Genomic DNA, 14,283 nt, shown 5'->3' with positions numbered 1-14,283 from the left:
TGAAGGCTGCCCTTGGACTTGCGGGGAGGAAGGAGGGCAGCTCGAGATTTGTGTCCCTGTCCCCTCCGCCCCCCCAATCCTGAGTGTTCCTCCTCCTCCTGTAAGACTCAGCCTGGAGCCAAATAGTAGGGAAAACCCAAAGGTCCATCAGCAGATGGATGGATATACAAAGTATGGTCCATCCACTCAGTGGAACTTTACTCGGCCATGAAAAGGAAAGAAGCTCCGACACACCTGCTGCAACATGGATGAACCTCCAAACATGCTGAGTGAAGGAAGCCGGACACAAAGGACACATATTGTGTGCTTCCATCTGTATGGAATGCCCAGACCAGGAAAATCCATAGAGTCAGAAAGTAAATAGTATTGCTTCGGGCTGAGGGGGAACGAGTGGGGAGAGATAGCTAAAGGGTAGAGGCTTCTTTTCCGGGGGATTTAAAGGTTGCCAAATTATGAAAGGTGATGGCTGCACAGTCTGTGAATACATTAAAAGCCATTGAATTTGTACACTTTAAACGAGTGAATTATATTCACGTATATTATATCTCAGTAAAGCTCTTTAAAATTTAAAACATACAGTGAACACACAATGTGATATACAGATGATGTATTACAGAATTGTACACCTGAAATCTATGTAACTTTACTAACAATTGTCACCCCAATAAGCTTTAATTAAAAAACAATTGTTTTTAACATACAAATAAATATAATTTTAAAAAGCCTCAGCTTAGGTGGTCACACCCTTAGGCCCTCAGATTGCAAGACACCCTTCTGGGTGTCTCATTTGCCCTCTCGGTGAACCACTGTGCACTTGGGGTACTCCTGGCCTGCAATGTCAGATCTAGAGCTGGACCCAACCCAAGCTCCTCTGGCATCTAGGATAAGGGGGTCCCCACTCCTCTCCGGGCCTAGCAGCCCTCACTCTCCTTGGGTACAGGCAGTGTTCAAGTCCCCACAGGAGCCAGCGGCCCTACCCCCTCTCTGGCCCAGGGTTCCTGGGACATTTGGCACTAAGGAAGCCGCTAGCTGGGTGCCGTTCAGGAGCACCCCACGAGGGAACTGTGCCCCCACAACCAGTAAGCTCCTGTCTGGTGATGAAACCGGGCTCTGCCCTTAGGAGTGGGGTGGACTTGTCTGGGGAGGGTGGCCAGACAAGGTCTACCCAGAGGCACCATCTACCAAGAGGAGAACTGGCTGGCCTCTGCCTGGAAATCCTGCCTTCAGGTCCCATGCCTGTGGCTTGAGGCTTCTAACGTTGCCTGAAGCAAAAGCAGAGGCTGAGAGCAAAGATTCTCTGCTTAGGCTCTGGACCCCACAGCTTTTCAGGGTCAAAGGACCAGGTGGCCAAGCTGAGGCAGAGACAGCCCTCCCAGGTGCCTTGCCTCACCTGCCAGCTGTGTGCATGCACCTCTCTGGGCCTCCCTTTCTCCTCTGTAAGGTGGGGCTGGGCAGAGCTGCCCATAGGATTTCAGGGCTGATGGCTCCGGGCTGGCACACTGTGGGCCTGGGCTCTCTCCTGGGCTGCTCTTGGGAGCGCAATTAGAGTAACTTTGGGGCCTGGAGCCAGCACCACATCTGATAGTCACCCCTGGTGGCAGGCTGGGACCACATCACAGGACACTGTTCTCTGTCCTGTCCCCTTCCCTGGCTCCCTCTCCAGGGGAAGGGGCTGGAGGTGTGAGGCCTGGACCTGAGGGCGGGGTCACAGGGTGTCACCCAGGTACCTGATAAGTCTGGAAGGGGATTTGGGGGTGGGGGCACCCAGAGCAGAGGTCTCAGGACTGCTGGTGAGGCGGGCTGGGGCCAGGCCCGGGGGTGTCCAGGCCAGGGTCTGGAAGAGACCAATTAGTCAAATGGTTACAGTGACCATTTGGAAGCAATTAAGAGGGTCCGCTATTACCACATTACACCCCCCCACCTGGTTCCGTGCTGGGGGGAGGGGTGGAGGTCACCGGGGTGTGGGTTGTGTGGGTGCCTCAGCCCAGCCCAGCCAAGCAGGGCTTCGTGAATGAGATTCCCTGCCCTGCCAGGAAGATGCCAGGAAATTAGGTACCCCTCCCTCAGCTGAGACCAAACCTCTGAGGCCTGGCAGCCCAGCAATGTCCGATGTCCGGAGCCAAGCCCAGGCCCTGGGGGGTGGGGGGCAGGGGCCTTCCTGGGTCAGGGAAGATTGGGGGTCAGAGAGAGTTAGGTGAAGATGAGGGCCTCAGTGGGTGGGTGAACAGAGGACTGGAGCCTTGGAAGGAGAGCTTGTGGGTAGTGGACTACGGGTAGGGGGGTGGGCGAGTGCTCCCCAACACCAGCAAAGGCTGGGGCTGCCGCAGGGCCTGGTGTAGGGTGGGAGGGAAGGCAGCTTTGGGTTTTAGACAACACCCCCTGATTTCAGGGTGGCCCACAGGGGAGAAGAACCCACAGCCCAGGGAGTTTTGCTGCCTCGGAAAACACACACTGGAAGGGACCTGAAGCCATGGGTGCCCACTGTCCCAGCGTAACTGTTAATAGTGCCCTAGTTCACTCTCAAAGGCATCGCAGTTTGCACAGTAAACAGTGGTCCCCTATTGTTGGGCCTGTTCTGCGCTGACAGGCGTCAGGGACCTTTGCTGCGGTAACTTTACTGAGACTGTCTCACTATATTTGAGGCATTTTATACATGAGGAGCCAGCATCTCAGCAGAGCAATGCTACGTGGCCAAAGCCACATGGCAAGGAAGTGGCTGAGCCGTTCATTCATTCATTCATTCATTCATTCATTCATTCATTCATTCATTCCAGGAGTAGGTACTGAGGGGGTACTGTGTGCTAGGCACTGTCTAGGAACTGAGGGTACAACAGTGAACTAAGCCAGTAGACCCCCTGCCCTCCTGGCTTCCCGCCGTTCTCAGAGCCTGCTGTACGGCTGCTCCTCTCCCAGTCCCAGGGACAAGCAGACCTGGAGGCGGGCACAGGCTGGCCCACAGTGGGCAGCATCAAAAGTTATCCTAGGGCACCACTGGAGCACAAGAAGGCTGCAAACCCAGAGTTTCTTCCATAGGATTCTTCTGGTCTTCCCAAAAGGACATCAGGGAAGGAGGCTGAGGCCTATACACAAAGGGGGTCCGAAACCCTGTGCTTCCCTGACCCAGCAGATCGCGCGTGCTCCCACACTCTCTCTAAAATTTATTCTCTCTCCTCTCCCCCCTCCCCCTGAATTCCTTGCTCACTCTCCCTCTGGAACACTGCATCTCTTTTTGACCCCCCCTCAGGAGGTACCTACCTGACTCCCAGAAGCAGAGCTATTGGCGTTTAGGGATTGACAGCCCTCATTGTGTCCCTCTGTGCTTTCTAAGGAGTTCAAATGCCAGCAGTCCCAGGCCAGGTCTGTGGGTGGAGCCGCAGTGGGCAAGTTCCTCTCTTGGCTCTGTCCCTGGGGGGCTGGGCTCTGTCCTCAGTAAAGCAGGCTCCATCCTTGAGAGTCTAGGGCTCTAGCAATGGGTGGTCCAGTCTCTAGAACATTCACAGCCTCTGATGGCCAGGAGCTACCTTCCTAGGGACTAAGGTACTGGGCGATGCCCCGGGGGTGCCCCCCACCCCGGGACCGCAGGCACTGAGCCTGCTGGGGTGGGCTCATTGAGGACACACTGGCCTGTTTGTGTTAGGCCAGGGTGGTGAGAAACGTCCCGATGGGGTGTCCTAGCTCCTACTGCTCAAAGGAGTCCCCTATGCCCTGTATACCTGCCCCACCCCGAGGAAGGACCAATTCTAAATCCTGATGCAGGTAGAAGAGATGAAGGACACCAGCCCCCCCCCCCCCCCCCCCCCCGCTCATCCCAGAGCCCCTGAGATTAGAGCCAAGCCTCTGCCCTAGACCTGGACCCCACAGGGCCCATCCCGTCCCTGATCTGTCCCCTGTCCCAACCCCCTTGCCATGGGACAAGCCCACTTGCTTGAGTCTGTGTCAGTACCTTCTGGCTGCTGCTGGGGGGCGGGGGTGGGGGGTGGGCTGCTGCTGGGGCGCAGAGGCCGGGGACCCAGAGAAGGGAGTGAGGATGTGGCTTTTCCAACACTCTCCAGAGCCCCTCTTCCCTGGGGCCCCTAGGGGACAGGGCCCTGCCCCTGTCCATGGGCCATCCAGGGACGTCTACACTGCTGCTCCTGACCCACCGGCAGGGCTGCCACACACCCCTGGCTCCTCTCGCCACTTGTCTCTTCTCTCCTCTCCCTTCTCTGTGGCCACCAGACTCCCCTGCTTTGCTCTGGGCATCACTCCCTGTTGTCTTGGTCTCCATTTCTGCTTCTTGTTCTCTCTGTCATTCTCTCTTTCTGCCTGTCTTTCTCTCTGTGCCGGTTTCTCCTGCTCTCTGGGACTGTCTGTCGCTGTGCCCCTTTCTCTGGCTCTCCAGTCTCCCTCTACAGCACCCTCTCTGGCCAGTCGCTAGGAGGGACCCTCCGAGGCCCCCGACGTGCATAGAACCTTGCACTTCCGGATATGCGAGGTCGGGGTTCGAGGACAGGATAAATAAAGCACTTCGTGGCAGGTCCCACCTCACCTGGGCTGCGGAAGACAGCGCCCAGGCTCCAGCAGGGACCTCTGGTCGCAGACACAACCCCAGGGTCCCCCACGCGCGCCCGCGCCCCAGACCCTCCCCTCCACCATCCTCTGTGGCCCCTTCATTATGCGCCGCCTCTAATGGGCGTTTGTCAGCGCGACTTCCCCGCAAGTTGTTTTCGCGGACATCAGTCATCGGCGGCGTCCCATTGTGCCGGGGGATTGATGGGGGGCGGGAGGGGGTGACAGGGCCTGGGGCGGCCGCCTCGAGGCCTCGGTCTATAATTTTCGGAAGCATAATTGGTCTGGGGGAGGAGGCGGGGGAGGGGCGGGGAGGGACCTTTCAGAGCCAGGAGGGCGCGCGGGGGCGCGGGGCGCGCGGCGAAGCGGAGCCGCGGCTCGACGGCGGTGTGCGCGGGCGGCGCCGGCCGGATCCCCACTGCTGCCGGGCTCCCCACCCGCCCGGGCTCCCGCCCCTCCCGCGCCTCCGCCTGGGGACCACGTCGGCCTTTTGTTGCTGAACCGTCTTTTCTTTCAGCGCTTTGCTCAGCAACAGAAATTTCACCCGATCCTGGGTGAAAATTAGAAATCTCTCTCTCTCTCTCTCTCTCTCTCTCTCTCTCTCTCTCTCTCTCTCTCTCCCCCCCCACCCCCCGCCCCGTTTCTCTCCTCCCCTCCCCCCCTTTCTGCGGAGCCGGAGTCGGCACCGCCAGGCGCGGGAGCCGGCTCCACGCGCCTCGCCTGGCTCCGCTGCCGCCCCTTCCATGGGCGCCACGCTCGCCTGCAGCCGCCGCCGCCGCGGAGCGGGCGCGATGCCACGATGGGCCTGATTTGGCTTCTGCTGCTAAGCCTGCTGGAGCCCGGCTGGCCCGCGGGCCCCGGGGCGAGGCTGCGGCGCGATGCGGGCGGCCGCGGCGGCGTCTATGAACACCTCGGCGGGGCGCCCCGGCGCCGCAAGCTCTACTGCGCCACCAAGTACCACCTCCAGCTGCACCCGAGCGGCCGCGTCAACGGCAGCCTGGAAAACAGCGCCTACAGTGAGTGTCCGGTCCCGCGGCGCCGCGGCTCGGGTCCCCGGGGAGGAGCGGTGCCCAGGAGGGGTCGGTACTCGAAGGGTGCCGGGGAAAGCGGACCACTCCTCGCGGCCGGAGGGAAGCAGCCGGGGTCCCCGGGTTTCCCTCCACGTCTAGGAGAAGAGCGCGAGAGGAGCTGGGATGGGGTAGGGCTCACGTCCGCAGGGGGCGCGGGCAGCCACTGGCCGCTGTCCCAGCGAGTTGGCCTGGCGGAGTCTGCATGCCCCCCCCCGCCCCTCCCGCTGGTCAGAAGGGGCGCGCGGTAAGCGGCTCTGGGCTCCCCACTCGGCTGAGTTCGGTCGCCCTGACAAGTTTGAGCCCTTTGAGGTTTTTGGAGAAAAGGCACCGGACAAGGCATTTATCATCCTCTTTATTATTTTGACGACTTCTCCTCCTGCCAACCCCGGGGCGCCCCGCCGTCCCCTCTGCCCCCCTGCTCTCGGCCGCCCAGGTGGCCGCCCCGCGCCTCTGCGTCCGCGTGGAAGATGCTCGCCCCGGCAGAGCCGGGATCCCCGGCCGCGGCTGCCACCTATAAGACCGCCATTTCCACGGGCAGAACACGCAGCCCTCCCTCATCCGCCCTTGGCCGCTGAGCGACCACCAGGGTGGGTGCCCCCGCCGCCGGGTGGGGGCCTCGGGATAGGAGTTAGGAGTACCGAGAGTCGTCCGCTTGGGCCTGGGGGCACAGAGACACCCTCACCCCGTCCCGCAGCCAGGACCCGCGGCCTGGACTGTATTTGAGCCGAAGTACCGCAAGGCTCCCGCGTTTGGCTCCTCCGGCCCCCGGCACCCAAGCTTGTGCCTGAGCCTCCCTCCTGCGAGAAGCGCAGAGCGAGGGGGACTCGATGCGGCTCCTATCGCTGGAGAGCAGGAGACCCGAGCTCCGGGCCTGGCAGGACTGCAGTGGGGAGCGTGGGAGTATGGCCGGGGCCTCGGGGGTCTTCCGATGAGATGCGCGGCGCTTGGCCTCCGCCCTGGTGCAGGAAGCTGTGCGGTGGATTCAAGGCATTGGCGAGAAACCGCTCCTTCCTCGAGGAAAGCCTCAGCCTTGCGAGGGCGTTTTCGGAGGGCGCCTCTGGAGCCGCACGGTGGAGACCAGCTGTCGCCAAGGCGTCCCAGTGCGCAGGGCCCAGCCACGGAAGCGCCCGCGCTAGACTCGCAGGGACACCCGGCTTCTCTCTGAATCCAGTCTCCCCCTGGAGTCGCAGAGCATCAAAATTCTTAGGGCAACCAAAGCTGGGAGCACGGAGACGGAGTAGGGCGCGCACCTGCAGCCGCTCGCGTCCCGTATACGCTTCTCTGGTCCGCCGGCGGGCGCTGTGGAATCCTCCGAGCCTGCGTGGGTCCCGGGGACACAGGCTGCACCCTCGCACCCTGGGCCAAGCCTCCAGCGGCCGGCATCTGAGCTCTGTGATCACTGCCGTGCTGGGGGCCAGGCAGGGGAGAAGCATACCCTGGAGAGTTCCCCTGTGCCCCAGTTCCCCTTGGAGCAGTTCTCAGGGGACAATGGCCCCACCCCAGCCTTTGTTGCAGGTCCCCGTGAAAAAGTGCTCTTGTGTCCAGAAGGAAAGGCGTTAGGGGAGATTTAAACTTTCTTACCCCCCGAGTGGGGAGTGGGTGAGCCCTGCCCACTTCCCTTTGTGAGTTGCAGGGTCTAACCTGGCCTCCTGCCAACGGGGTGTATCCCTCCCACATCACTGGGTAATTATCTCCCGCGCAGGTCCAATGCCAGCGGGTTTGGGTGACACCCTCAAGGTGCTGTATATGGGTTATATTATCAACCTGCTTCAATCAGGGCCCCCAGCTTTCCCTACTCGCGTATTCCATGGGCACCGGAGAACTGGCAGTTCAGCCTGGTGTCTGCAGCCCTGCCTTGAATCCCAGCTCAAACACGCGTGCGGGCTTGGGCAAGTCACTCGATGTCAGCAGTTTCATGAAAACTCTCTGGCAAAGCTGTTGAAAGTCTCCAATGAGCTCCATGGCCTGCAAAACCAGGGTACCTGGCACCAAGTCAGCATGTAGAAATGTTAGCTGTGTTATACCCCCGCCCCATTTTGGATTTTTCTCCTTGGAGAAGCCTTTCCTGATGCTCCACCTCCTTCACCTCCTGTCCGGTAATTTCTTTTTCCCCTGAATTTCCGAAGTCACCCCTCTTGGGAGTGTGTTTCAGCTTTGGACAGGGCCCGTGGGCGCTCAGCCCTGTCCCTTGTGCTCTAGGAAGCTGAGGGAGTGATATGCATTCCCAACTCTTCCCAGGTATCCTGGAGATAACGGCCGTGGAGGTGGGCGTTGTGGCCATCAAGGGGCTGTTCTCCGGACGGTACCTGGCCATGAACAAGAGGGGACGGCTCTACGCTTCGGTAAGTCCAGTCTTTCTGTGGGCAGGCACGGATGGAGCAGCCAGCTCCCCTGGACGTCACATCAGGGGACAAAGGGCCCATGGGCAGTACAGTGCTTTGCCCAGGGACGTGGAGGACATGAGCCAGCCCCGGGGACTCCACACCTAGGGCTCTTTGGGCAGCTTTTGGCAGAGGCAGCTGCCAGCTTGAGTGACTTGGAGCACATTCCACAGGGAGGTTCACACTGGGAGTTAGACATGTCTTCCGTTGTCCAGTGCTGTTGATTTGAAAATGTTTCTCCAAACATTTTGTGGTCACCGCTATTGCTCTTCCCTCAAGGTAGCAGAGGATAGTGGAGAGAGTGTCCCTCAAGTTTCCACTGAAATAAGTGGGCCCAAGCAAACCAAGGGTGTGTACTGCACAAGAGCTCCCCTGTGGGCTCACCCATAGCTCTCCTGGGAGCGAGGAGAGAATGAAGCAAGGGGAGGCATGGCCAGTTCTCCCCAAGGGCAGAAAGTTCTTAGGCGGGACCCAGAGGAAGGGAGACGGGACATGTCGCCGGCAGGCAGGCTTGGAACCCAGTCTATCCACCGCCTGGGCTTCCACAGCAAAAAGGGGGTCTCGTGACTCTGTGGGCGTGTTCCCCAAGGGTAGGGGCGGGGACTACATGGAGTAAAATACATAGAATTAGGAAATGTGCTGCCTCCAACTAGTCATTACATGCAATTCAGCTGATACCTTCTTGGGCCATGAAAAGTCTTCCATCCACACATAACCTCGACGACGCAGCCCAAGGACCATCTTCCCACAGTTACGTCCCTCCGTTCAGTGTTTGCAGGGGAAACACACCGCCATCTCCCTGCCCCCTTTGCAGTCAGGCAAAGCGTGATCAAGAAGAGTTGCAGAAAAACTTGCCTTATGCGCGTTACTTCATCGCAGATTATTTTGCTAAAGGAAATGCAAAAGTTGGAGGGCACCTCTGACCCCGGGGCCATGTGATCCACGCTGTGTCTGAGAGGAGGACCCACTGGGGCCCAGCCTCCTCTGTATGTGCTTCTAGCATCTCCAAACACCAATTGTGGTTTATAAGGACATGCCCTCGGCCCAGGGTTCGGTCTGAGTTTTTCTTTTCTTTTTTTTAACTTTTAAAAATTTATTTCAAGTGTGTTTTTCCAGGACCCATCAGCTCCAAGTCAAGTAGTTTCAATCTAGTTGTGGAGGGCGCAGCTCACAGTGGCCCATGTCGGGATCGAACTGGCAACTTTGTTGTTAAGAGCACCATGCTCTAACCAACTGAGCTAACCGGCCACCCCCGAGTTTTTCTTGTGGTGGCCTGTGGCTTTCCAGACCTGCTGGCCCTGTCCTCCTGGTGCCGAATGAGCAAAGCTGACTTTCTAGTCTTAAAATGGCCTCAGACTTGTCCCTTATGCAGAGGGGACATCCAGGGAGGAGGTCTCGTTGGCTTGTGGTGATGGACAGGTCTTACTGACCACAGAGGGCCTCTCGCCCATACTGGGGACACTCACAGTGGGGCAGGGAGGACTGAAACGAGAGGAGAAACCTAAGTACTCTCACATCTCTTCCATGGGGGACCCAGGCCCAGGGCTTTGGGACACAGAACAAAGAAAGCATTACCTGAGCCATCCCAACGGGTCAGAGTCCACCTGCGGCTTCTGTCCCTGAGAGCTGGTGGCGCTGGCTTTGGGGAAGGAGGAAGAGAAATTCCAGCCTCACTGGGGGTACCAGGAGGTCTAGCTTGATGGCATGGAACTTTTCAGAGCATCCATCGGGCAAGGTCTCACTGCCCTGCAGGAACCTGGGAGGTAAGGCTGTCCAGTGCCACCCTGTCACTGCCACCCGTGCCCCCATCCTAGGCAACTTGCTTGCGAGTGCAGTTCCCACGGCCCTGCCTCTTGGCTGTGTGAGGTCCCTAGTCTTTGCTGTCAGCCTGCATCTCACCTCCCAGGCCAGCTCATCCACTGCACCCTGGCAGCTCCCAACTCCAGCCCTGACCTCCCTTCTGAGTTATAGATCACTCCTTGAAAGTCCCGATGGCTCGGAGACTCCTGACAGAGGGCAGCACACCCCAGCTGAACACAGTGGTGCCCCTAACCCCCGCCTGAAATATTGCCCCACCAGCCATTCACTCAAGCTCAAGGTCAGCTAAAAGTCATGATGGACACCTCCTTCTCTCTCAGTCCATCTCTAAGTCCTAGACTCTACCTCTTGAATCTCCTCTTCTATCCACACCCCTCACCTCTCTCGCCTTATCCTCTTGGCCAGTGCCTTATAACTCAGGCCCTCATCACCTCCCACCTGGACCATCACAACAACCTTGGGACCAGACTACAGGCCTCCAGTATCTCCCTCCTCCAGTCTGTCCATCCATCCATCTACCTATCTGCCTTCCTTCCTTCCTCCCTCCCTTTCTCCTTCCTCCCTTCCTCCCTTCCTCCCTCCCTCCCTCCCTCCCTCCCTCCCTCCCTCCCTTCCTTCTTTCTTTCTTTCCTTCCTTCTTTCCATCCATCCGCCCGTCCATCATTCATCGATGTCCTGGGCACTTACCATATGTTACACTATATGCTAGGTACATGCTGGGGGGTCTCCTAAAATGCAAACCCACTTCTGTCATGGCCTCCAGGAAGTCTCCATCACCCACAGATTATCACCCAGGTGCCTTAGCTCAGCGCACGGAGCAGCGGCCGAGACTGCCTTCTGCTTCCACCTCCCGTCCTGGCTCTGTAACTTGGGACCCCTCACGAGGCCCTGAGCCCTTTGCTTTTCGAGGCCCACAGGACTGTGTCCCTTCAATTGCCCCCAAGTGTCCCTGCAAAGAGAAAGCCCAGCCTGTTGGATGGGCCTCAGCCCTGGAAGACATGTCCTCTCCAGGACAGAGGGGCCTAGAACACGTCTCACGTAGAGTGTGCCTGGTGTGGGGGTGGGCAAGTCTGCCTGAGCCCACCCACTCACCTCAGGTGGCCCCTGAGCCCACGCCACGCAGGGGTCTAGCACAGGTCAGAACAGCATCATATCTCTCTGCGATTTGGGGCCCGGCACCACCCTGGGCCTCAGTTTCCCCATCTCTAAAGTGCAGAGGTTGGTCTTGGGCATCCAATCTCTGAGCCACTGCTGAGTGGTGGGAGAACAGAAGAGGGATTGGGCTTATGGGGCGAGGCAGCCCCCACCCCGATTCAGCCAGAGGGCTCCCCCCACACCCTCAGCCCTCACTTCTGGATTTCCATGCCACTGGGAAACAGGTGTTCTGTGCTTAAACGTCTTCCTTGCTGGTTCTTCCAGTCACACATTGCCCAATTCATGGGTCTGGCCCCTGCCAGCCTGTGACCTCTGAGAATGGACCTGTGACCTCTGAGAATGACCCTGTGGCCCTGTGGGCCACCTGTACTCAGAGACAAACCCCGGGGGTCTCTTCCTCCTGCCCTGGGGCCAGTCCTGGGAAGGAGGCCAAATCCATCTGCCCACCTTTCCCTGGCCCCAGCCCAGCCCCTTGGCATGTTGCCAGGAGTGAAACACTGTGGGGGTGGCCCTTGGCATACCCACCCACCTACGGTTGGGATGGAAACCACACCTGGGTCAGCCTAAGGCATACCCCCTCTTTATCACCCCTGACCAGGAGACCCCACAGGGGTCCCTGTGAGGAAAGCTCTTTCAGTTCCAAGTTTTCACCTCTGTCCTTCCAGAGCCCTCCCCACAGAGGGCAGGGACCCACATCCCCCACCCTGTCCCAGGGTGACAGACGTTCCATTCATCCCCAATGACGACCTCAACCTCCTGTACCTCTGCTGGTGGCGGGACCACTGACGCCACAGCGTGCTCAGAGCAGGGTCTGCGCCATGTACCAGCTCGAGTCCAGCCGGGCGCCTGGCTCTCTTCCATGCGGCTCCGTCCGTCCTTCAACCTGGGGTGCCGGGACCGCGAGGCCCCAACTGACTCCCTGAGTTCAAAGCCCAGAGCTGGGACCCAAACTCGACCTGTAACAGGCTCGTTAAAAACGTGGCTGTGTTACCCTTCCTTCCACTTTTGATGTTCTTTTTCCTTCTCGTTTATGCGATTTCTTCTGGGGAGCCATCCACTTCCTTTGTCCAAATGTCCAGTCCTGCTGACATCCATACTGCCAGCACTTAGGGCACCTGGGTCGGGCAGGCCCTGTGTCTGTTGTCCCTGTGCTGGGGACATTCTCCAAAGTACCCATGGAGGAGGGTGGGAGGCTGGGGGACCAGAGATGGGAGACAGGGCGAGCCAGGCTTCCCAAGGTGCTCAGGAAACATCAGAGGAAGAAACACTTGAGCTGAATCTCAAAGGCCAAGTTCACCAGACACGGGTGGGAGGAAGCACAACACCCGGCAGAGGGCACGGCCTGGGCAAGGGTGTGGAGGGTGAGCGTGCACGTGTCTGGGCAGGATATGCAGCCAGACTGGGCAGGAGCAAAGGAGGAAGGGAGGTGTTGAGAAGGAGAGGTCCCTGTGCCCCTTGCCCCCTCTGTGTGGCCTCCCGGGCCCGCTGCTGACCCACTGACCACAGCGTCTTGCCCTGCACCCGCAGGAGAACTACAACGCCGAGTGCGAGTTTGTGGAGCGGATCCACGAGCTGGGTTATAACACATACGCCTCCCGGCTGTACCCGACGGTGCCCAGCGGGCCAGGGGCCCGGCGCCAGCCCAGCGCCGAGAGACTGTGGTACGTGTCCGTCAACGGTAAGGGCCGGCCCCGCAGGGGCTTCAAGACGCGCCGCACACAGAAGTCCTCGCTCTTCCTGCCCCGTGTGCTGGACCACAAGGACCATGAGATGGTGCGGCTGCTCCAGAGCGCGGCTGGGCTCCGCGGGGGCCTGCCCAGGCCACCGGGCAAGGGTGCCCAGCCACGGCGGCAGGCTCAGCGGCAGAGGAGACGGGGAGGCCATGCTTAGCCCCGGCCCAGGGGAGCAGAGGCCTCACGCTTTCCAGACCCATGGCTGGCCCGGCAGTGTGGACCGGCCGCTGGCCGAGCCTCCACTCTCATAGCTGACCGTCACAGCATGGCAGGTTTCCAAAGCTGACTCTCCCCTCGTCCCTGCCCCCTTTCCTGCTGCTGGGCTGATGCTCTTTCCAGGGCCAACAGAACACATCCCCAGCTCTTCCTGATTCTCTCAAACAAGGGTCCATCAAACTGAAACTGGGGGCCAAGCCAGGAGTGGGAGGAAGTGCCGCTTTAAAGGAAGACACTTGTGGGTTTGCGCTGGCCAGGGGCCCCCGGCGGCCCACAGGGGAGACCAGCTGAAGTTTGGGATCCTAGCCAACCGGGGAGCCTCCCTGCAGCACAGCTGGGGGACCACGTGGGGGTTTGAGTAATTGAAACATTAAAGTATTTTATTCTACGTTGTTATTTAATAGATTATAATGCAGCCTGAAGAAAAAGAAACACTTGCAGTTTTTACTTGAACGTATTTGCTTGTGATGAAAGCAGAGTCTGTGCCGAATCACTGTTTTAAGTTGTAAGACTGTATTCTGAGAAATTGGGCTAAACATGCATTTAATCTCCTGGTTTTGAAAGTTGTTATTTTTTTAAACCAATAGATGGTCCACGTGATGGAAAGAACAGGCTGATGCATGTGGGAGCGCGTGTGTGTGCGTGTGCACGTGTGTGAATTCCTGTGTCTGTAGGCATCAGTATGTGTGTGTTCCTGTGTGTGTCCCTGTGTACATGCATGAGTGTGTGCGTGTCTGTGTTCCTGGGTATATCTGTATTGTGCATGTGTGTGCATGCACACAGGTGTAGAGAGAGAGAGAGAGAGAGAGAGGCTTACTCTGTTTAAAACTCCAAAAAGCTCTCTCCATTGTGAAGCTGTGTGCTTCTCCATGGACCATTTGAGCACCTGTGCTGTGTGCCAGGTACGGCTCTCCCAGGACCCCTTTATCCTTGCAACCTGCCATCGGGGCCTTGAGCATTTCTGTCTTTGCCTAAGAAAGCGAGGCTCAGAGAGGCAACATTTGCTGGAGTCCATAGCCAGTAGGGCGCCAAGCTCATCTTGGACCACGTGCCATCCCTGCCCCCTCACCTGCTCCCCAGCACTGGTGGTGGGCGGGGCCACCTGGGGCAGGCCCAGGTGAGAGCCAAAGGGTAGGGCAGAGTGCTCACCCTTACTACACTTTGCAGGAGGCAGCCGTCCCTGGTGGGCCAGCCCAGGAGAGGGCTGTGGCCTGGGTCTCTGCTCCCCCACCCCTGGCTGGGGTCTCAGCACCAACACCTGTGCAATAAATGTGAAAATCTTGGGGAAGACATGCTGGGGCAGTGGGGTGTCGGGGGATCGGCAAGTCAGATTCCCAGGAATTGTCCCCCTGCATGAAGGAA

At 58.9% G+C, this 14,283-nt stretch overlaps 1 protein-coding gene across 1 annotated transcript; it reads left to right on the top strand.

Annotated features, from left to right (window-relative positions):
* The first annotated feature begins 5,226 nt into the window (after window positions 1–5,226).
* Window positions 5,227–13,404, top strand: FGF3 (fibroblast growth factor 3). Its single transcript, XM_019755612.3, has 3 exons — window positions 5,227–5,564; window positions 7,857–7,960; window positions 12,500–13,404. Exons 1-3 carry the CDS (start codon window positions 5,348–5,350, stop codon window positions 12,860–12,862), a joined length of 684 nt encoding a protein of 227 aa, XP_019611171.1. The 5' UTR covers window positions 5,227–5,347; the 3' UTR covers window positions 12,863–13,404.
* The last annotated feature ends 879 nt before the right edge of the window (window positions 13,405–14,283 follow it).

The sequence above is a fragment of the Rhinolophus sinicus genome, chromosome 14 (genome assembly GCF_057876585.1).
Source record: "Rhinolophus sinicus isolate RSI-liver-muscle chromosome 14, RSI-T2T, whole genome shotgun sequence".
NCBI classification, from domain to species: Eukaryota; Metazoa; Chordata; class Mammalia; order Chiroptera; family Rhinolophidae; genus Rhinolophus; species Rhinolophus sinicus.
The sequence above is the reverse complement of the archived record's forward strand: the minus strand, read 5'-3'. Positions and strand labels throughout refer to the sequence as shown.